At 39.4% G+C, this 22,158-nt stretch overlaps 1 protein-coding gene across 1 annotated transcript in view; it reads left to right on the top strand.

The window, feature by feature from the left end:
• Positions 1-22,158, top strand: part of frem1b (Fras1 related extracellular matrix 1b) — a 177,876-nt gene that overhangs the window by 92,848 nt on the left and 62,870 nt on the right. Inside the window, exons 17-19 of the mRNA XM_059983517.1 lie at positions 3,782-3,967; positions 8,034-8,230; positions 16,037-16,262. Coding sequence (XP_059839500.1) covers positions 3,782-3,967; positions 8,034-8,230; positions 16,037-16,262 — 609 coding nt within the window. The remainder of the gene's footprint in view (positions 1-3,781; positions 3,968-8,033; positions 8,231-16,036; positions 16,263-22,158) is intronic.

Raw genomic sequence — 22,158 nt, forward strand, 5'->3', positions numbered from 1 at the left:
GTAGTCCCTTATTATACTGTTGGCCATACAGTACAATGACATTTCCCCTTTCACATGCTGTTTCCATCTCCCATTGTAATTTGTATCCTACATCCTGGCTACAGTTCAGAGGCCTGAATATAACTCCAAACAGGGTCATTTTACCTTTGTAGTTTCTTAACTCTACCCACAAAGGTTCCACATCTTTCCATTCTCTGTCACACCTTTGTAATACAAATGTGGATAGATTTTTGTATAGTAGAGGAATTAGGGCTTATGGGGAAAATGCAGGTAGGTGGAGATGAGTCCGTGGCCATATCAGCCATAATCTTATTGAATGGTGGAGCAGGCTCGACAGGCCAGATGGCCTACTCCTGCTCCTATTCCTATGTTCTTATGTTCTTTGTAAGGATTTGATTTCAGTTTCTACCAACAGAGCCATCCCATTCCTCGGCTTACCTGCCTGGCCTTTCAATACAACATACAGAGTGTGAATCAGAATCAGAATCAATGAGAGCTGCTGTTTCATGTTGCCCGTGTATAGCGCCCCAGAAGTAAAGATGTTAAGCTCCCAACTATGATCTTCTTTCAGCTGTGACTCAGGAATGAAACGTGATTCTTTCATATCATTTAGAGAGGATAAGGAGCTAGATTGGGCAATTGGGCATTCATGCAGAAAGCTGATCAAGGTCACTAGTGACAGAGCAATCCATCTGCTAGATTGCGAAGTCACAGGAAATATTAATACATATGAGTAGTTTTTAAGTCCACTATATGCAGAGTTAAGAATCTGGAAGTATTGTAGCCACCAGACACAGATGCTGAGCCCCATATGGGAGCTGTAGGCAAACACCCACATGCAGCTTTTGATTTAGATAAATAGATATAAATCTGAAGTTATTGAAATAGATTTTCAAAATAGTACCCAACACTACAATTCTGTTTGGTATTAATGAAATGTTATTACGCAGAATCAAGAATATCTGCTAAGTGTGAGCCTTTCTCAAAATAAAGTGATTAAATATGTGCAATAGAAAAGAAATATTAAACAGCAAATAAATGCCCCTACATTGGAACATCTAAGATTTTAATATTTTTATCCTTCTAAATTTTTCTCCCATCCCAAAATGCAAAGATAGAATTGTTTAACTGTTGTCAAAACAGTATACATGATTAATTCTAAAATTGAAACTCTGGAATTCTGTACCTAAAGCTCTTCATCTGCCAAATCTCTATTTCTCCTCTTCCTTAAAGATATACCTTAAAACCCATCTAATTTTTGGCAACCTGTCATAATATTTCTTCACAAACAAGTTTTGTTTATTAAAAATCCTATTAGCTACCTTATTAAAAGTTTTTTGAATATCCAAGTTCAACAAGCTGACAGGTTTTCCTTATTCGGTAGGTCCCATTCTCAAAGAACTCTAGTGGACTAGTAAAATATCATTTCTGTTTCATAAATACATGCTGAAACTAGAAAGTTTCTCCTTCATCATACACTTAGCTGAAATCAGACCAACATATTGGCAACTGTTCTTTATACCTTCTTAAATTGAGGGGGGTCACATCTAATTTCCTTCAACCCACAAGAACTATTACAAGATGCACATAACTTGGGAAGATGATACCCAGAATATCCATTATCTTTATAGTTATCTCTTACAGAACTCTGGTTTGATCATCTAATCCATGGAATTTAATGGCTTTCAGTGCCATTATGCTTTCAAGTGCCGATTTCATACTGATACTTCTTCAGTACCTCATTCTCACTGGATCTTTCTCCCTGAAAACACACGCCAAGTATTTTTTAAAATGATTCATAATATCCTTATTACCCGTTTAAATTTCTCCTGGCTTCACAAGGTACTCTTAAGAAACTTTCCCTTTGTAAAGATCTATAGAAGGTCGCAAGCCATTTACAAGCAAATTTACAAGCCCTGTCCTTGCAATTACAACTACCTTTAATTGCTACTATCAACCATGGATCAGCCACTTTTCCTGTCCAGTGTTTATGCCTTAAAGAAATGCAGATTTTCTGCAAATTATGCATTATTTCTTTAAATGCTAACCATTACCTTTTCTTCATCTTATTATTCAATATAAATCCTAATCAACCACGACGATTTTCCTCTTCTGCCTTGATAATTTCATTTGTCTAGATTTAAGGTGCTATTTTCACATTGAACCACATCACTTTAAATTTCTTTGTAATGTTTCATTATTTGATGGTCACACTTCCCCAATTGTTTCTTTATAACTAGATTATTAATTAAACTTTCCTCAGTGCATCAATTGAGATTGTAAACTAGTTTTCCCTAATTTGTTCATCAGCATTTTGATCTAGAAAATTATCTTGTATACATTCTGTGAATTCATCTTTCATCTTCTCAAAGCGAATTTCATTCACGTAATTTAAAATCTTTTCTCACACACTCCTCGAATTTTCTGCCTTGCCCAATATTTAAACTACCATTTTGTGGATTATAAATAAGTCCTATCAATGTTTTCTGCCCTTTTTCTGTTTCCTACCTTGAGCCAAACAAGATCTAATTCTACCGTCAACATCCTCCCTCTGATTTCGTTTTGCTCGTGCTTCCTAAATGTAGAGCATTAGGTACCAGCTTTAGTCCCCCCACAAACGTGTTTCCATAATGGCAACTGGGTCATTTATTTCATCAATTGTATCATCAATTCATCTACATTGTTGTGTATACTCTAAACATTATCATATAACATCCTGAATATTTACATTTTAGGAGTTTTTCATACCTTGATATCATATGCTGATGTATTGATAATTCTGCTGCCAACTTACTTCATCTACTACTTTTTAACATTCCATTTCCATCTACTTTTCTCCCCTTCCAGAATCTTCTTATCGAACATGTTTAAACTCTCCCCAGAGGCATTTCAAATCCCACTTTGTGGTATTTTAGTCCTGTATTGATAAGAAGTGACCTATTCAATTTTTATAGAATACACCATTCTGTCCCTGTGCCTCAGAACTCTCTCCCATTGGCATAATCTTTCCAGCCACATATTTATTTACTCTACCTTCACAATTTTGTACCTGTCATCGTGTAGCATTGTGAGTAATTGTGAGATTACCACCCCTGAAGTTCAACTCTTTAATCTTTCTTTCTAGTTTTCCGAAAATGTACCTGCAGGAACCTGAATTTTCTTATCATGTGTTATGGGAATCAATGTGGACCACATCTTCTGGATCTCCAGCTCCCTTTTCAGTATGCTCTGTAACCGTTCAGTCACATCTGTAAACAAGGCACCAGGGAGACCATATACCATCCAGGATTCATCTTCATCATTGAACCCACCATGCCTTTGCTCTGTCATCCCTCTTTCCTCTTCTCATGTTGCCATGCTTCTGCCTCCGACTGAATTCCCCTGAGGAACCAATTTCACCAATAGCTTAAAAAAAATAAAATTTGTAAAAAAAAGTAAAAGCACGAAGATGACAGTGGAACAGTATTTTTTACAAGTTTGGCTGTAATAGTGGAATCCTGTGTAATTTCAAACTTGTAGTCAATAAAATGAGTGATTGAAGACAGCATGTTCTGGAAGAATAGTAAGGCAAAGATAAATTCTTAGAGGATGTCAGAAGCAATGATGCCGGTGAGGGGTAAGAATCTATTGTTGATGAGTTTCTTGCTAGTTCAAAATAGAGTGCAAACTCTGCTGTATAAATGTGTCAGTCCTTTCCTTGCAGAACTGTGAGACTTCCTTTTATATTGGTATTGCAGATCTTAATTTGGTGCTATACACTGTATAATCTTTTCTTTTATAGGAGACATGTTTATAGTGGATGAAGCATCGCAAACCAGTTTGCTGTTAGATTTCCTCTCTGCCACAGATGAGGACACTCTCTCAGAAGAACTTATCTTTGAACTGGAAAGTTTGCCCCAATATGGGTATCTGGAGAACATATTGCCATCACCAGGATATGAGAAGAGCAATGCTGGAATAAACATAGGTATGCTGTAACATTTTAATTAACTTATTTATCTAAAGATTGAGGTGCAGTGTGGACTGGACCTTTCCGGCCCTTTGAGCCATGTCGCCCAGCAACCCCCGATTTAACCCTAGCCTCATGATGGGACAATTTACAATGACCAATTCACCTACCAACTGGTGCGTCTTTGAACTGTAGGTGGAAACCAGAGCACCCAGAGAACGTACAGCAGTGGCAGGAATTGAACCCATGTTGCTGGCTGCTGTGCTACTCCAAATCTCAAATACAGTGAACAGACATTGAAATTTTTCCACCTAATAACTAAAGTAACTGCAAAAATATAGATCTATAGACCTTGCAATGCTACAAATGCACAATTTATAGAAGCCCATACGTATATATGAGAACATAGAACATAGAACATAGAAAATTACAGCACAAAACAGGCCCTTTGACCCATGATGTTGTGCTGATATCTTAACCTACTCTAAGATCGATCTAAACCTTCCATCCTACATAGTCCTCCATTCCTCTACCATTCATGTGTCTAAGAGTTTCTTAAATGTCCCTAATATACCTGCCTCTAACAGCATTCCTGGTAGGGTGTTCCACATGCCCACCACTCTCTGTGCAAAGAACTTGCCACTGACATTGTCCCTATACTTTCCTCCAATCACCTTTAAATTATGCCCCCTTGTATTAACCATTTCTGCCATGGGAAAGAGGCACTGACTGACCACTCTATCTCAAGTTCAAGTTTGATTGTCAATCAACCACACATGAATACCAATGAATACAGCCAAATTAAACAGCGTTCCTCCAAGATCAAGGTGCCAACAATCATACACAGGACAGAACACATATCGCACATATAAAATAGCAGTAATCATACAGTCACAACAAAAACTAATACAGCACAAGTGCCTGAGTCCATGGATGTTGTTGGCAAGAACAAGCCCGCAGCTGTCTGCAGACAAATACAATCCAGCTTGTCTTCCACTGAGCAAACACTAGAGGGCAGCACTGATGCCAGCAAGGATGCCATACCACATTGCCTCCAGTTTAACCCCTCCTTAGCCACTGCAACAGGAGACACCATGGCATCAGGCCTATTCCACACTCCAACTGAGGCCTACTCCACACTACAACCAAGGCCACACAGCTCCCCCACTGTCAGTCCTAACGATAAACCAGTGAGACAGACTTGCAGTATTCTACGTTACCAATGTCCAACAGGGTCTTACGATCACAAGAGAAGTGACTAGGCCAATCATTCACTATTGGACTGCACGCAGCCTTCATACACCAAGCAGCAAAACGGTCCACACCGCGTCCAGCTCCTCCAGCTTCTCCACAAATGAGCAACTCATTGGTGGGTGGACCTGCAGTACATGATGTCCAGCAGTGTCTTGCGATTGTAAAATAATAATTAAAAAATGCAATAACACCGCTGGTTGACCCCAGTGCGTCACCAACTAGTGAAGCCTCTTATAATTTTATGTACCTCGATCAAGACACCATTCATCACCCTCCACTCTAAAGAGAAAAGCTCTAGCTCACCAGCCTTTCATTATAAGAGATGCCCTCTAGTCCAGTCAGCATCCTGGTAAATCTCTGAGAGAGCTCCTATAGAACTCCCATAATTCAAGACTCTAATATACATTGTATATATACACATTAACTTCTACAAATGGCAGAGTTACATTCTTTCCATATTTGTTGATTATACTTTTTTATTACCCTTATGTGCTTTCGATGTCAATCTTAACAGTACAGAGGACGCACAGTTGCCATTTGTGTCATTCTGTATTTCAAATTTATTTTCTTTAACCTGAAGTATAATTAGCTTTAACTATGCAGTTGATGGACATTATAGTAGCCTATTCATTGAAGAAAAATTATCTCCACCCTGTTCTCTGAAGAGGTGCATTTTATTCTCTAATTCAGAATCAGAATCAGGTTTATTATCACCAGCATGTGACGTGAAATTTGTTAACTTAGCAGCAGCAGTTCAATCCAATACATAATCTAGTAGAGAGAAAATAAATAATAATAATAAATAAAATAAAACATAATAATAAATAAACAAGTAAATCAATTACGTATATTGAATAGATTTTTTTTAAATGTGCAAGAACAGAAATATTGCGTATTTTAAAAAAAGTGAGGTAGTGGCCAAAGCTTCAATTAGGAATTAGGAATCGGATGGCAGAGGGGAAGAAGCTGTTCCTGAATCACTGAGTGTGTGCCTTCAGTCTTCTGTACCTCCTACCTGATGGCAACAGTGAGAAAATGTCACGCCCTGGGTGCTGGAGGCCCTTTATAATGGATGCTGCCTTTCTGAGACACTGCTTCCTGAAGATATCCTGGGTACTGTGTAGGCTAGTGCCCAAGATGGAGCTGACTAGATTTACAACCTTCTGCAGCTTCTTTCGGTCCTGTGCAGTAGCCCCTCCATACCAGACAGTGATGCAGCCTGTCAGAATGCTCTCCACGGTACAACTGTAGAGGTTTTTTAGTGTATTTGTTGACATGCCAAATCTCTTCAGACTCCTAATAAAATTATTCTACATGACTTTTCCACATATTCTACATGACATATTTTCCACATGACTTTTATAGGATATGGGGATGGCTCTTCATCGCAACATTTACAGCCCACACGAGATGAGCAATGATTAACAATTAATGAAGTAGGGCAAACCTTGTGGTTAAATTACTCTCACAGTGCTGCAACATATATCAATATAAGGATTCCAACCCAGTGACAATGCAGGAAAGATGTCTATTCCCAAGTCTATACAGTGACTTGGAGGGTACCCGTAGGTGCTGGTGTTCCCATATTGCTGCTGTATTTGCCTTTTCAGATGATAGAAGTCACAGATTTGTGAGATGTTCTCAAGGAAGTCTCGGTGAGTTATTGGAGTTCACACTCAGCCTTTGTAAGGTGGAAAGAGTATTTAGGTGGGTGAACGACTTGCCAGTTAAGCATTGCAGATGCAGATTAACTCAGACAGGGCAAAGTGATACTTTTTAGGAAGTGAATGCAGGGCAGGACTTACACAGTGAATGGCAGGGGCCTGCAGATAGGTGTAAAACAGAGAAGCCAAGGAGTAAAAGTACATAATTCCTTGAAAGAAAAGACACAGATAGACATGTTGGTGAAGAAAGCCTTCATCAGACGGAGCACTGAATAAAAAAGAATTGGAGTGTTATGTCACAGATGCACAAGATGTTGGTAAGACCCTACCTGGAGTATGTGTGTAGTTCTGCTCGCCATTCTTTAAGAGAAATATGATTACCTAGAGAGGGTGTGGCAAAAATTCACAAGGATGTTGCTGGAACTGGAGGGTTTGAGTTAAATGGAAAGATTCAATAAGTTGGGACTGGTTTCCCTGGAGTAAAAGAGCTGAGGTGTGACCTTATGGACTTTTTAAAATCATGAGGGACATGCATGAGACCAATTTTCACAGGCTTTCCCCAATATAGAGAAGTTTCAATTTAAAGGGCTTAGGTTTCAGTCGAGAGGAGAAAGATTTAAAAGGTGCATGAGTTGAGGGTAGTGGGTATATGAAACCACCAGAGGAATTTAGAAAGGTGGGTAAAATTACAATGTTAAAAAAATTCAACAGGTACCTTGGTAGGAATGTTTACTTAGATATGGGTCAAAAACAGGCAAATGAGACTAGCTCTGGAATACACTGTGATAAAACTTCTGACCCACAAGCTAATGGAGCAGATACTCTATACTTAAGAACAACAGATTAAGCCCTAAGAGATCAAATTAATTTTTCAATAGGTATTTGAACGGACAGGACTGAAGTTCAGTACCTTCAGTCTTTTATCAGATTAAATCCATGCACTCTTGTGTATATTCTGTCCTAGTTGTTAAAAATCATCTCCTTTTGCTGATCTTTTCAGCAAGGTGCTTGAAGTGGGCTATTTGTAGAGTACAGAAACTTGGTGACAGTTTCCCATGATCCCACACAAAGGAATGTGACACGAATGTGAATTATTTGGGAGATCTTCTTTATGATTTTATGCAATTTGAAACTGGAGATTTTTGATTTAATCTGTTCCTTTAAAGCTTCCTTCAGTCTACAGCACCTCAGGGCAGGTTACATCAACTATGTCCAGTGCAGGCATAACCAGATGGAGCCCACAGCTGACCATTTTGTGGTATCTGTTAGTGACACTGCACATAAATCCATGGCAGTTCCGTTTTATGTCATCATTAACCCTACCAACGATGAAACTCCATTTTTGCAGCTGGGAAACATCACTGTGAGTATTGACATAGAAAAGAAAAAAAATACCATTCATGTTTATTCAGAAACTATGCTATTTACTTCAGACTTCATTTTATATTTTAATCCATGTAACATTTAAAAAATTAGTTTCCATTTTGCCACATTTCATTGTTTATACCAGTTCACCGAAAATCTGAAAATCAGCCAGTTGAATCACATTTAGTTGTTTGAAATTGTGAGAAAGAAATACAAATGAGCTTATTCTCTAGAACACTGAGTTGCGTGTGTCACATGCCAATGGAGTGTAAACACCCAGTGTTTGTTTTCATTTTTACTGTGTGATGTAAAGACAATTGTATAATTTTTCCCAATGCTTCCAAATTTAGGCAACTCATAATTTTCAATCCTTATTTTGCAGTTTACATGAATAACAAAACCTTGCAATGAGGCAAAACAAAATAATGATGTTAATAGAGCTAAATCAATTGGTAGTTAAATTATATCAAACTGGGATTTGCTTAAAAAACTTTTTCTAAAAGTTCTGGAGATCAGTCATGATACATGGAATTATCACTAGTATAGTAGCTAATATTTAATCTGCAATCAACATCAATAAAACAAGTTATCAGGTCATTAATATACTGCTACATGGGGGAGCTGGCTATGTTTAAATTAGCTATTTTTCTACATTAAGTCATTACTTAACATTAAGAGCAATTTGTTGGCTGTAAACTATATCTTCAGATTGTTAAAAACACAGTCTAAGAGCAAACTTTCTTTTATAAGTCTGGAAGATGTTTTTATGTAGCTACTTTGTGGAATGAGGATTATGTTCTGCTGTAATGTTATGTCTTTCCCACAGTCTTCTGTCAGCCAAATTCAAATAGTAAATGTATGAAATTAAAATAGAATCAGATTGATTAATTCTTTGGTGCATTTTGAAAAGTTATTAAATATTGCAGTTTTGGAAGGTTGAGTTTCAACGGGATTTCTGATCAATTGTTGGAACTTAAACTGTAATTGATTAAAATTACATAGATTAAATAGTGTATTCAAGTTTCGGTAAGTGTTACAGTTAACATCTAGAAGTTCTTATAAGAAATTCTGTGGCTATTATTTATTTTGCATCTCATGGTTTCAGGATCATTGCAATAAAGCAGGATTTTCAGTGTTTTAGAAGTTATAGCAAATGGGTGTCAGGGTGAAAGTATGTCTCTACCAAAGCAGGTGTAAGGCACTTCTTCCCTCCGTGGACCTGCAGATCACCCTTGGCCAAGGTGTGGCACCTGATTATCCTCCTGATCAGGGTCACGTGAAGCATGGTGAATGGTCAAATGAGCACCTGGTCATGTGACCACTGACAACACCAGGCAGACAATCTCTGAGGAGTATTGATAATGGCTGGGGTCACCGGTCTTGTAGAGGCACACCCTAGAAAAAGGCACTGACAAACCACTTCTGAAGAAAAACTTGCCATGATCATGGAAGACCATGCTTGCTCATATAATACGACACGATAATTAATAAATGAACAAATTGCAAATAAGGTTATGTAGGCATGATTAATCATTTTAAACTAAGTTTAAGTTTAAAGTTTAAAGCAAAGTTGCTGCAGCGTTGACTGGAAATTCACCCCAATCTGGTAACAGTAAGTGCTTTGTTTATTATGGTGAGTTTATGGTGTTGTGCCTCTGAGGTTTAGTTCCACTGATTTCTATGTACACAATCAACCAGAGGCAAGTTCTTGAAAGATATTTATGCTAAGAAATTAGTGTTGAAATTCGAATTACAATGCTGCATTTACATCTGGTTCAAAAAAAAATAATTATTGCCATTCTAGAATAAACAAAAAAAGCAGCAGAAATACCACTGGAGATTTTGTTTTTGTGATCTATGAGTTAGTTTGTATTTTGAACACTTTAAGCATCTTAGTGAACTAATATAGTTTCTAATTTAACTAATACTAACTTTTGAAAACTATTAATCCATGTAAAATTATTGTTTTAAAATTTATAATAGCTCATGAAATTTGCATCCCTTAAAATTCTTGCGGTTCATTTACATGTAGCTATTGAATGATTGGACTCATACATGTAGGCATCCCACATTAAAACACAACCGGAGGCCTATGTTTAGTTACACACACCATATTTTGGTTGGCATTCAACACTGTACAACTGGGTGTTGGACTTCCTAACCAACAGACATCAGGTAGTCAGGATGCACAACTGCTCCTCCCTCCCCACAGAGCTGAGTGCTAAGCTCGCTGCTGTACACTCCACTCACACTCAACTGCACAGCCATGCACCCAATTAATCACACTTACAAGTTCTCCGATGACATGACAGCGGTGGGCCCCGTCACCAGAAACTGTGGGACAGCTTACAGAGAGGAGGTGGAAGATCTCAAGGCCTAGTGCCAGGCAAATATATTATTCCTCAATGTAAGTGTGACAAAGGAGGTGGTCTTTGACTTCAGGGGAATGCACATCACTCACATGGCTCTTTGGTGGCACAGCAGTGGAAACTCCAAGAAGTTTCAAACTCCTGGGAGAGCAAATTTCATACAACCTCTCATGGTCCCAGAACACAACCTGCACAGTCTAAAAAGCTCACCAACACCTCTTCTTTTTGAGGAGGTCAAAGAGAGCTGGACTATCCAAATCAGTGATGATGTGGACCAAGTTCTACAGGCACGCAGTAGTGAGCATCCTAACAACTGCATCACTGCCCTGTCTCTTTCCAAAATAGTAGATCCATATTGCACTCTTTCTGACGAAGAGTTTCAGCCTGAAACGTCGACAGCGCTTCTCCCTATAGATGCTGCCAGACCTGCTGTGTTCCACCAGCATTTTGTGTGTGTTGCTTGAATTTCCAGCATCTGCAGATTTCCTCGTGTTTGCACTCTTTCTTAATGGCACTTCAATGTGCTGATTAAAGAAACTTTCCTGAACACATTTGATGAAGTCTTTCCTATCCAGTTCTTTTAGAGTATAGGAGTCCCAGTCAATATGTGCAAAGTTAAAATCACCTGCTGTGCTATCATAACATGTTTCTTGCAACAGTTTTGATCTCTCCACAAATTTGGTTCTCTAAATCCCATGGACTATAATCCCACCAATGTGGTCATACTTCTCATTTTTTCCTCAATTCTACCCATAATACCTCACTGGGCGAGCTCTCCAGTCTGTCTGAACTGAACACTGCCATGACTAGTAATGCCATCCAGCACTCTTTAATCTCTCCCACTCTATCTTGTCCAAAATAATGGAACCCCAAAACATGGAGCTGCCAGTCCTGCCCTTCCGGCAACCAAATCTCACCTGTGGCTAAATTTGTGGACAATACGAAGCTAGGTGGAGAGGCAGGTAGCATTGGAGAAGTAGAGAGGCCACAAAACGACTTCGACAGATTTGGAGAATGAGCAAAGAAATGGCAGATTGACTGCAGTATTGAGAAGTGTATGGGCATGCACTTTGGTAGAAGAAATAGACTATTTTCTAAACAGAGAGAAAATTCAAAAATCTGAGGCACAAAAGAACATGCGAGTCTACATGTAGCATTCCCTGAAGGTTAACTTACAGGTTGAGTCAATGGTAATAGAGCCATTGAAAAGTACAGCACAGAAACAGATCTTTCTCCCATCTCATCTGTGCCTACTTGCATCGACCTGTACCAACATCATAGCCCTTACGTCCATGTACTGTGCCTGTGCAAGCTTCTCTTAAAAGTTGAAATTGAGCTCGCATGCACCACTTGTGCTGGCAGCTCATTCCACACTCTCCCAATCCTCTGACTGAAGAAGTTTCCTCTCATGTTCCCCTTAAACTTTTTACTTTTCACCCTTAACCAAAGACCTCTAGTTCTAGTCCCACCCAACCTCAGTGGGAAAGGCCTATTTGCATTTACCCTATCTATACCCCTCATAATTTTGCATACCTCTATCAAATCTCCTCTCAATCTTCTATGTTCCAAGGAATACAGTCATAATCTATTCAATCTTTCGGTATAAATCAGATCATCTAGACCCAGCAAATATCATTGTAAAATTTTCTCTGTACTCTTTCAACCTTATTTACATCTTTCTTCTAGGGCCGTGACCAAAACTCTCACAATACCCCACATAGTGGCAAGGAAGGCATGGAGAATGTAGCGGCTGATGAATAAAGGGAGTCTTTTCTTGCTGGCTGCCAGTGACTAGTAATGTTTCACAGGGGTTTGTGTTGAAATTGATCCTTTTTACATTATATGTCAATAATTTGGATGATGGAATTGATGGTTTTGTTGCAAAGTTTGCAGATGATATGAAGATAGATGGAGGAGCATGTAGTTTTAAGAAAGTAGGGAAGTTACAGAAGGAATTAGACAAATTAAGAGAATGAGCAAAGAAATGGCAGATGGGATACAATGTTGGGAAGTAAATGGTCAGGCACATCGATAGAAATGAAAGGGTTGACTATTTTCTAAATGGAGAGAAAAGACAAAAAAAAAACTGAGGTGCAAAGAGACTAGCGAGTCCTTGTGCAGGATTCCCTGAAAGTTAATTTGCAGGTTGAGTTTGTGGTGAAGAAGGCAACTGCAATGTTAGCATTCAATTCAAGAAGATAAGAATATAAAAGCAAGGCTGTAATGTTGAGTCTTTATAAGGCACCGGTGAGGGTTCACTTGTAGTATTGTGAGCAGTTTTGGGCCCCTTATTTAAGAAAGGATGGAGAAGGTTCAGAGGAGGTTCATAAAACAGATACTAGGAATAAAAGGCTTAACATATGAGGAACATATGATGGATCTGGGAGTGTACTGATGGGAATTCAGAAAAATAAGGGGTGATCTCATTGAAACCTGTCGAGTGTTGAAAGGCCTCAATAGAGTGGATGTGGAGAGGATGTTTCCTTTGTTATGGATGGCCAAGACCAGAGGACATAGCCTCTGGAGAGAGGGAAGCTTGTTTAGAATGGAGATGAGAAGGAATTTATTTAGCCAGAAAGTGGTAAATCTGTGAAATTCGTTGCCACAGGCAATTGTGGAGGCCAAGTCATTGGGTGTATTTGAGGCAGAGGTTGATATATTCTTGATTAATCAGGGCATGAAGGGATATGTAGAAAAGGCAGGAGACTGGGGTTGGGATGGAAATGGATCAGCCATAATGAAATGGTGGAGCAGATGCAATGGGCTAAATAGCCTAATTCTGCTCCTACATCTTATGGTTTTATGGTCTAATGCTACAATGTCACGTGCTGATCCATGTCCTAAGCTCACCTTACTATACTCTTTGCAATGAAATATATGCAGCTCAGAACATTAATCTCATGACATTAATCTTTTGATTCTTGATTTTGTATGTAACAACATCTTTCTCCACAACCATCCTCTGGTTCCCATCTTCCTAAAAATCTAGCTTAAACTGCCGCCCTCCCAATGCAGCAAGAGCAAATCTGCCCATCAGAATATTATTTCCTTCCAGTTCAGGTGCAAACCGTTCTGCACAGGTTCCAACTTCCCTGGAAGAGAGCCCATTGATCCAAAAATCCACAGCCCTTCTATTGATTTTCTACTGATAGTTGTTAAAGCTAAGTGAAGAATCAGAGCCATGTTTAATAACTCCGGCACACATTATGAAATCTGTTATCTTTGTGGCAGCAGTACAATATGATACATAATAATAGAAAGACATATGAATTACAGTAAATACATATTATCATTAAATTAAATCAGTAGGGTAAAATAGAAATAAAGAAGTCATTGGGTAGTGTTCAACGGTTTAATGCCCATTCAGAAATCAGATGGCAAAGGGGAAGAAGCTGTCCCTGAATCATTGAGTGTGAGCCTTCAGGCTTCTGTACCTCTTTCCTGATGGTAGCAATGAGAACAAGGCATGACCTGGGTGATGGGGGTCCCTAATAATGGGTGCCACCTTTCTGAAGATGTTCTGGATACTGTGGAGGCTAGTGCCCATGATGGAACTGAATAAGTTTACAACTCTATGTATCTTATTTTGATCCTGTGCGGTAGCCCCATTCGACCCCCCCCCCTCCGCCTGCCCCCCCGCCATAGCAGCTCACGATGCAGCCAGTTAGAATTTTCTCCATGATACATCTGTAGAAATTTGCAAGTGTCTTTGGTGACATCCCAAATCTCCTCAAGCTACTCTTGAAATATAGCCGCTGTTGTGTCCCTTTTGTAGCTGCATCAATATGTTGGGTCCAAGATAGATCCTCAGAGATATTAATGACCAGGAACTTGAAATTGCTCACTACTTCCATTTCTGATCCTTCTATGAGTACTGGTGTGTGCTCCTTCAACTTACCTTTTCTGAAACCTACAGTTACGCAGTTCTTTGGTCTTACTGACATTCAGTGCAAGGTTGTTGCTGCAACACCATTCAGCTAGCTGATATACCTTGCTCCTGTAGCCCTCTCAGCACCATCTGAAATTTTGTCACCAGTAGTTGCATCATCAGCAAATTTAAGATATATCTAGCCACACAGTTGTGGGTGTAGAGAGAGGAGAGCGGTGAGCTAAGCATTCATCCCTGAAATGCACCAGTGTTGATTGTCAGTGGGGCGGCGATATTATTGCCATTCTGCACAGATTGTAGTCTTCGGGTTAGGAAGTCGAGGATCCAGCTGCAGGAGGAGTTACAAAGGCCAGGTTCTGGAGCTTTTTGATCAGAGCTGTAGGAATGATTGTGCACTCAGCTGTACTCAATAAACAGCATCCTGACATAGGTATTTGTATTTTCCAGGTGAACCAAGGCCATGTGAATGGCCAATGAGATTTGAATCCACCATATCCCTATTGTGATGATAGGCATATTGCAGTGGGTCTAGATTCTTGTTGAGACAGAAGTAGAATCTAACCATAACCAACTTCTCAAAGCACCTCATTACTGTAGACGTGAGTGCTACTGGATGATAGTTGTTAAGGCAGCTCTTCTTGGGCACTGATATAATTGTTGCCCTTTTGAAGCAATTGAGAACTTTCGATTGTAGAGATGAGAGACTGAAAATGTCTTTCAACACCCCTGTCGGTTGGTTGGTACAAGCTTTCAGAGCCCTACTATGTACTCCATTGGGGCCTGTCATCTTGCTGGGGTTCACCCTCCTGAAAGACAACTTGACGTCAGCCTCTGAGACAGACATCACAGGGTTACAGGGATCCTTATATCTGTACTTTTCTCCTCTCACCCCCTCCCAACCCCTCTCCCACCCCTTCTCCCACCACCACCTTTCCTTTCCCTTCTATCCCTTTCTCGCCTCTCTTCCCCTATCCCTTTTCCACCTTTCTTCCCCTCTATCCCCTCTTCCCTGTCTATCCCTTTCCTTCCTCTCTTTCCCCTCTCCTCCTCATTCCCTCCAGTCCCCTTTCCTCTTCCCTACCCCTCCACCTATCATTTCAACCTTCCCCCTTCTCCTTTCTCCCTTCTTGTTTCCTCTCTCCCCTTAAGATTCCTCTTAATATCCTTTTTTCAATGATCATATTTTTGAGAATCTAGCATTTTCTGTGGTTTAGAACTTGGGTTGCAAAATCATTTCCTAATCAAAATTACTGATACTGTACCTTCTGAATACTTCAGATATTGTTTGTTGATGAGAACTTTTGGGGACCCAAGATAAGATGGAAATTCAGGGATCCTGATTTGAATTCACGACCGTGCTCTCTCCACCATAGTGACAATGGTGGTTTCTCCACCCATACCTCTTCACACAGATGGTTGGCCAAAATTTTCAAGCACTACCATAAAACATATAATATTCATAAATTAATGCTTGTTAAGGAATCTGTTATATATTCCTGTGTTATCAGAAGATTCTGGATCTAAATTAAACTCTATTTTGATGCAGATTTTAGAAGGCGATGCATGTGAGATTGGTCCTGGAGTGCTGAATGCTGTTGATATGGATGTCCCTCGTGATACACTCATCTTCTCAGTGATTAATCCCCCATCCCACGGAGTGCTCCTGAATGCTATCTATGGCACCGATATTGCCACATACAAACGGCTGAGTACTGAAGTGCTATATCACAGTCTGCTGGTACACGACTTCAGCATGGATGAGCTCAGACAAGGTTTGTTTACTGTGTGCTGCAGGTGTCCTCTGCTGGACACCAAATATTACTACATGGCTCTATATCTCCTCTTCGTGTTTCTTGTGTGTTATAGTTCAGGCTGAAAATATGGGTTCAAATGCAATTGCAAAAAATCATCTGGTCTGCAATCAAAAGAAAATAATTTGGAATTCTTTCATCCATAACTTGCGCTACAGATTTTTAGATAAGAATTCTGGCAGATTGTCTATCAATAAGAGTTGAAAATCAGCGTCTGGTAAGGAGTACAAATTATTTTAATTACTTCCTTTTTAATATAAAAACTATATAGACACTGTGGCCACTTTATTAGGTACCTCCTGTTACTAATAAAATGGTCATCCATTGCTGTAGCCCATCCACTTCAAGGTTAGATGTGTTACGCATTCAGAGATGATCTTCTGCACACCACTGTTGTAGTGTCTGGTTCTTTGAATTACTGTTGTCTTCCTATCAGTTTGAGCCAGTCTGGCCATCCCCCTCTGACCTCTATCATCAACAAGGCATTTTCATTCACAGAACTGCCGCCCACTGGGTGTTTCTCGTTTCTTGTACCATAAACTCTAGATACTGTTGTGCGTGAAAATCCCAGGAGATCAGTCAGTAGTTTCTGAGGTATCAAACCACTCTATATGGCATCAACAGTCATTCCACAGTCAAAGTCACTTAGATGACATTTCTTTGCCATTCTGATGTTTGGGCTAAACAGCAACTGAATCTCTTGACCATGTCTGTATGCTTTTCTGCTTTGAGTTGCTGCCACAAGACTGGCTGATCATATATTTGCATTAATAAGCAGGTGTGAAGGTTCAGCTAATAACTTGGCCACTGAATGTGTGTTACCAGATAAAGATTGCAAACAATGGCTGCCTGAGGTGTTCTCGTCAGATGTTACATATTTTGTGAGTCATTAGACATTTAGGATCTCCTTTGGGGTTAACTGATGCCAAGAGATTATCCATTCTCATTAAAACATTAGGAGATACAAATAATCCTTTAACTAACAGTTAAGAATGGCAGCAGGAAGTACACAGAGTCAAACAGGTGCTGTCAAACTTTAGCTGTGCCATATTTTGGTCCAGGGCTACAAGAGTTTGAGATATATTGTATATCATAAATCATATATTGGTTAGAGACTGGGGAGTACTATATTTTAGGGAATACGGAAATTCAATGTAGAAAATAATTGATTTCAGTATTCATCCAATTAATTTAAATCAAAATTAAGAAGAACTTCATACAATGTAGATATTTCCTGATGTATTGAACTTCCAACAAACTAACCATATTATAACAAATTGTAACTGATATATTTGATATTTTACAATTACAGTATTATAACCATTCTTGTGTTAACTCACTGTCTTAATTTGGACTGTAAAAACTGAGATAAGCAGTAAAATGTTTGAGGAGCTCATCTGAAATGTAGGCTAAAAGTAATAACTCTTTAACCTTGATTATTGAAATAGCTGTTGTTTTAAATAAGACTACCACTAGGTGTGCATATATGTGAAAAGGGATGTAGTGATTGAGCAGTGAAATTAAGAATTTGCTTCTTATTTTTACAGAATAAAAATACAAAATGTTTTTCTTTTTTAATTTTCCAATAACTTAACTGAAAGTGTCGCTCCTACAGTCTCAAATACCATCAGGTGCCATTGTATCGGAGCCAAAATTATGGATTTTAGCCGGTTGTTCAACCAGCCCAGACTTGCAGCAGGAGCCAATCCTGTTCTCAGCTGGCAAGCATGTAGTTGAACTTTCCAGGAGGATCGTTGGATTATTGACAAGCTCCTTCTTCTGCCTCAGCCAGGGAAAATGTGAGCAATTGTAACTTCCCCTCTCATTTCCCAAACTGAGAAATGCAGTTCAAGATGGTGCATGATCCCAGGAATTACAGGTGACAAATCACGGTTCCCCACTGACCATTTTTAAAAAAGAACCACCAGAGAGCTGCAAGTGGCTCATCACCTGAATCAAAGTGTTACAGCATTTTCAAGAATATAAAATGGTTCAACTCTCATCGTGTTGACCAAATAAACCTTTTATTAAGGCAATATGGATTCATTTTACCTTGTGCATTTTCACCATGACTAGGGGTTTGATCATATTTTCTTAAATATGGAGACATTTTCTTAAGTTCAATTGAATTGACTTTATTTCTTATATCCTTCACATTTATAAGTAAAAATTCTTATATTTGTTTCCATCTGAATGTATAATTTATAGTAATGTATAATAAATAGTATGTACAACAGGACAGTCAATATAACATAGAAATACAATTGTATCAGCATGAATTAATCAGTCTGATGGCCTGGTGGAAGAAGCTGTCCCGGAGCCTGTTGGTCCTGGCTTTAATGCTGTGGTACCACTTCCCAGATTGTAGCAGCTGGAACAGTTCTTTGGTTGGGATGTCTCGGGTCCCCAATGATCCTTTGGGCCCTTCTTACGCACCTGTCTCTGTAAATGTCCTGAATCGAGGGAAGTTCACAGATGTGCTGGGCTGTCCACACCACTCTCTGCAGAATCCTGCGATTGAGGGAATTACAGTTTCCATACCAGGTAGTGATGCAGCCAGTCATAGTTAAATAATGCTTTCAATTGTGCCCCTGTAGGAAGTCCTTAGGATTTGGGGACTTGTGCCAAACTTCTTCAACCATCTGAGGTGTAGTCCACAACCAGCTTAAAAAGAATCATGATATTAATTTCCCATGTGGCCAATAGTATGTGCCTGCAGATAATTACTTTTTTGTGTTTCAGCACTTTGCATTAAAGAGAGAAGCTGTATAAAAAGCTCTATTCTATAGTCCTAACACGATTCTTAATGTTAACAAAGCAAATTAAGTTAAAATTCACAAGCACAGATCTTGCAGTGTCAACAAGCACTGATAAGAGCATTTCAAGCAATGACATCTGGGTTTGAAAGCTTACAATGCTCTAATGGTGAACTTAACTTCAAAAAAATAGGATATTAAGGAGTAACTTAGTATTCTTGATTACCAGTTTGATGCGATAGCATGTTTTGATGCCTATCTGACTGTGCTATTGAACTCTAGCTGGGTGCATTACAAAAAGAAAAACAAAAGCATTTAAAAAGTGCTTTAAATGTTCAGAACATAAATAATGAAGAGTCAAGAGAAAATATATTGGTAATTTCAATTTTTCAGTGAGTGATAAACAAACTGCTGCTTGGAACTTGGCCTGAAACTTCACTTGTGCCTTTTTCACCATAGATGCTGCTTGACCCACTGAGTTCCTTGAACAGTTCAATTTTTCTTGTTCCAGATTCCAGCTTCTGCTGTCTCTTGTGTTTCCATTTTAATGATATTAGCATTCACTTTGCAAATTATAGTTGCTGAAATAAATATACCACTCTTTCAGTATTTTTATATTTAACAATTTCTTAAATTACATTGTGGTTGAATATGTTTTCATATCACTATTAATTAAATTAGCAATGATTCAAAACATCGCTGTCATCCACTAATATCATTTTATTTGAATATTTGGAATTGCTCAATCTATCTCCATCTTGACTTGCAGATGTTTTCCTGGAGTTTTCCTATAAAACATGAGGATAGACTGAGACAGGAGTGTACAAGAAATTTGATCCAAAGAATTTGAGACATTGCAATGAAACAAGACTTTCTTTCAGAATTTCCTCAGTCAGGTACCTAGCAAATACCTAAACTATTTTCAGCATCAACAGCAAAGTAGTACATCTTCAATGAGAAACTCAATTTAGGCAGAAAATCTCATATGTTTCTATGCAGAAGTTGAGACATCCTGTGCAAGCTTTTATCATACCTTACATTTCTTACTTGGTTCCCAATTGTTATACAACTCAAGACATACAAGCTGGGCTTGACTTTTAATTAAACATAGTTAAAAGGACCAAAGTCCGACAGGCAGGAAGGAACCTCGAGATGAGTTGGGTAAAATGTGGAAGTGAAGACAGCTGAATGAGCAATCTGGCTGTCTCTGAGGCTGCTCTGTGAGCTTTTGAGTGAAACATGCAGCTTCAAGGTCAAGAAGCCTGGAGATGGAGTGTGGGCCCACAATCACCTCCATTTCTTGCCAATCTCACAGATTAAAGTGTAGGTGAAGATTGAAATCATCGAGGCAAGTGTGAGGTTGAGTGGGTGTTCAGCACTGTCTACCAGGCTCGGGCTTGCTGCTGCCAGAGGAAGGTGCCTACACACGATGGTCTGTCTCTCCCTCTCACTCGCTGTTCTGGGAAGAAAGTCCATGCAGCTGAATGGCCTCTCTTTCCCTCGATGCTGACAGAGGATGGTGCCAGAGGTTGGGCAAGATTTAATCAACACGGTTTGTTGATTGGACTCTGTAGTTCATGTTATGATGTATTTCTGGTTGCTCCTTTTTTGTTGCTATTTTGTGAGATTTTGATCAGGGTCGCTTGCAGATAAGGAATGGCACAGCGCTAGACTGAACTGAATTGAATATGCCTGGACACTTTTGATGATGACTTTGTGGGTTGGTGTTTTAAATTTTGTATTTGTCACTCATTTTTTTACTGCAAACTTTTATTTTGGACTTTGGGAGGTGGAGTTTGATGTCTGTCTTTGAATGGGTTCCATGGCTTTCTTTATTTCATAGCTGCCTATGGGAGGATGTATCTCAAGGTTGTATACTGCATACGTACTTTTAGCTCAGTTCAGTTCAGTTCAGTTTCAGTTTATTGTCATTTAGAAACCACAAATGCAATGCAGTTAAAAAATGAGACAATGTTCCTCCAGAATGATATTACTAAAGCACATGACAAAACAGACTACACCAGAAAATCCACATAACGTTTGGCAATTCCCAATCCAGAGTCCGGAGAGGTTGCTGCTTATCAATATCATGCTACCATCTTAGCGCATTCCCCAGAAAGGAGCTCCAATCCCACCAGACAAAACAAGATTGAAAACTAAAGCTACAAGACCTGCACAAAACCATATAGTTACAACAGTGCAAACAATGGCATAATTGATTAAAAAAAACAGACCATGGGCACAGTAAAAATAGTCCAAAGATGTTAAAAGACTACAAGTTCGAAAGAAACCACCACACAGTTTCCACAAGTCCTCAGGGTCCCGATAGACTCGTTACCCTATGCAAGCAGCAGAAGGGAATACCCCCACTATGGATTTCCATGGCACTGTTGAACCCAGCCTCACAGACACAGCATGCAGTGAAAACGCCCGACCGCAGCGGACTCAGAGTCTGTCGAACCTCTGAGCCTCCAACCATCCCCTCCAGCATAGCTTCTCCAAGTACCATCTTCTGCCCAGCGTATTAAGATGCCTCCGCCAACGCGTCCCCATGGACTGGGGAGCCTGTTCTTCTCAGAAGAGACCCGGACCTCACAGCAGCAGCAGCAGCAAAAAAGAGGGCCTTCCTGGAGATTTCCAGATGTTCCTCCGTGCTCCCACATCCCTTTTTCATCAGATTAGGATTGTGCACGGTACCCCGCTTAACAAATAACAGATATCAGCTCCGGAGTGGCCGCTGCAAACTGCGTCGTGCTGCCATCTTGGATCTTTGATAATAAATATACTTTAACTTTGAGCAAGAGAAGATGAAATTTAATACAAACAAGTGTAAACTGCAAAATGAAGAAGATGTGTTGAGTGGTGTGAATAATAAATGATGTTATAATAGCTAAGGCTGTGGCTGAAACAAGTTGAGGGCTGGTTACAGTAATGTGATAGTTTTCCAAACTTTTCCATAATTGAATCTCTGCAAGACTGATTTCAGATTTTGCCAGATCTCCTGGGGTTGGTCACAATTGCACTTTCATATAGACTTGCAATGTGAGATGCACATGCTGCTGAGAACTTGCACAGTGGTGTGAATGCAAACATTTAAAGAT

The sequence above is a fragment of the Hypanus sabinus genome, chromosome 11, assembly GCF_030144855.1.
Source record: "Hypanus sabinus isolate sHypSab1 chromosome 11, sHypSab1.hap1, whole genome shotgun sequence".
Taxonomy (NCBI): domain Eukaryota; kingdom Metazoa; phylum Chordata; class Chondrichthyes; order Myliobatiformes; family Dasyatidae; genus Hypanus; species Hypanus sabinus.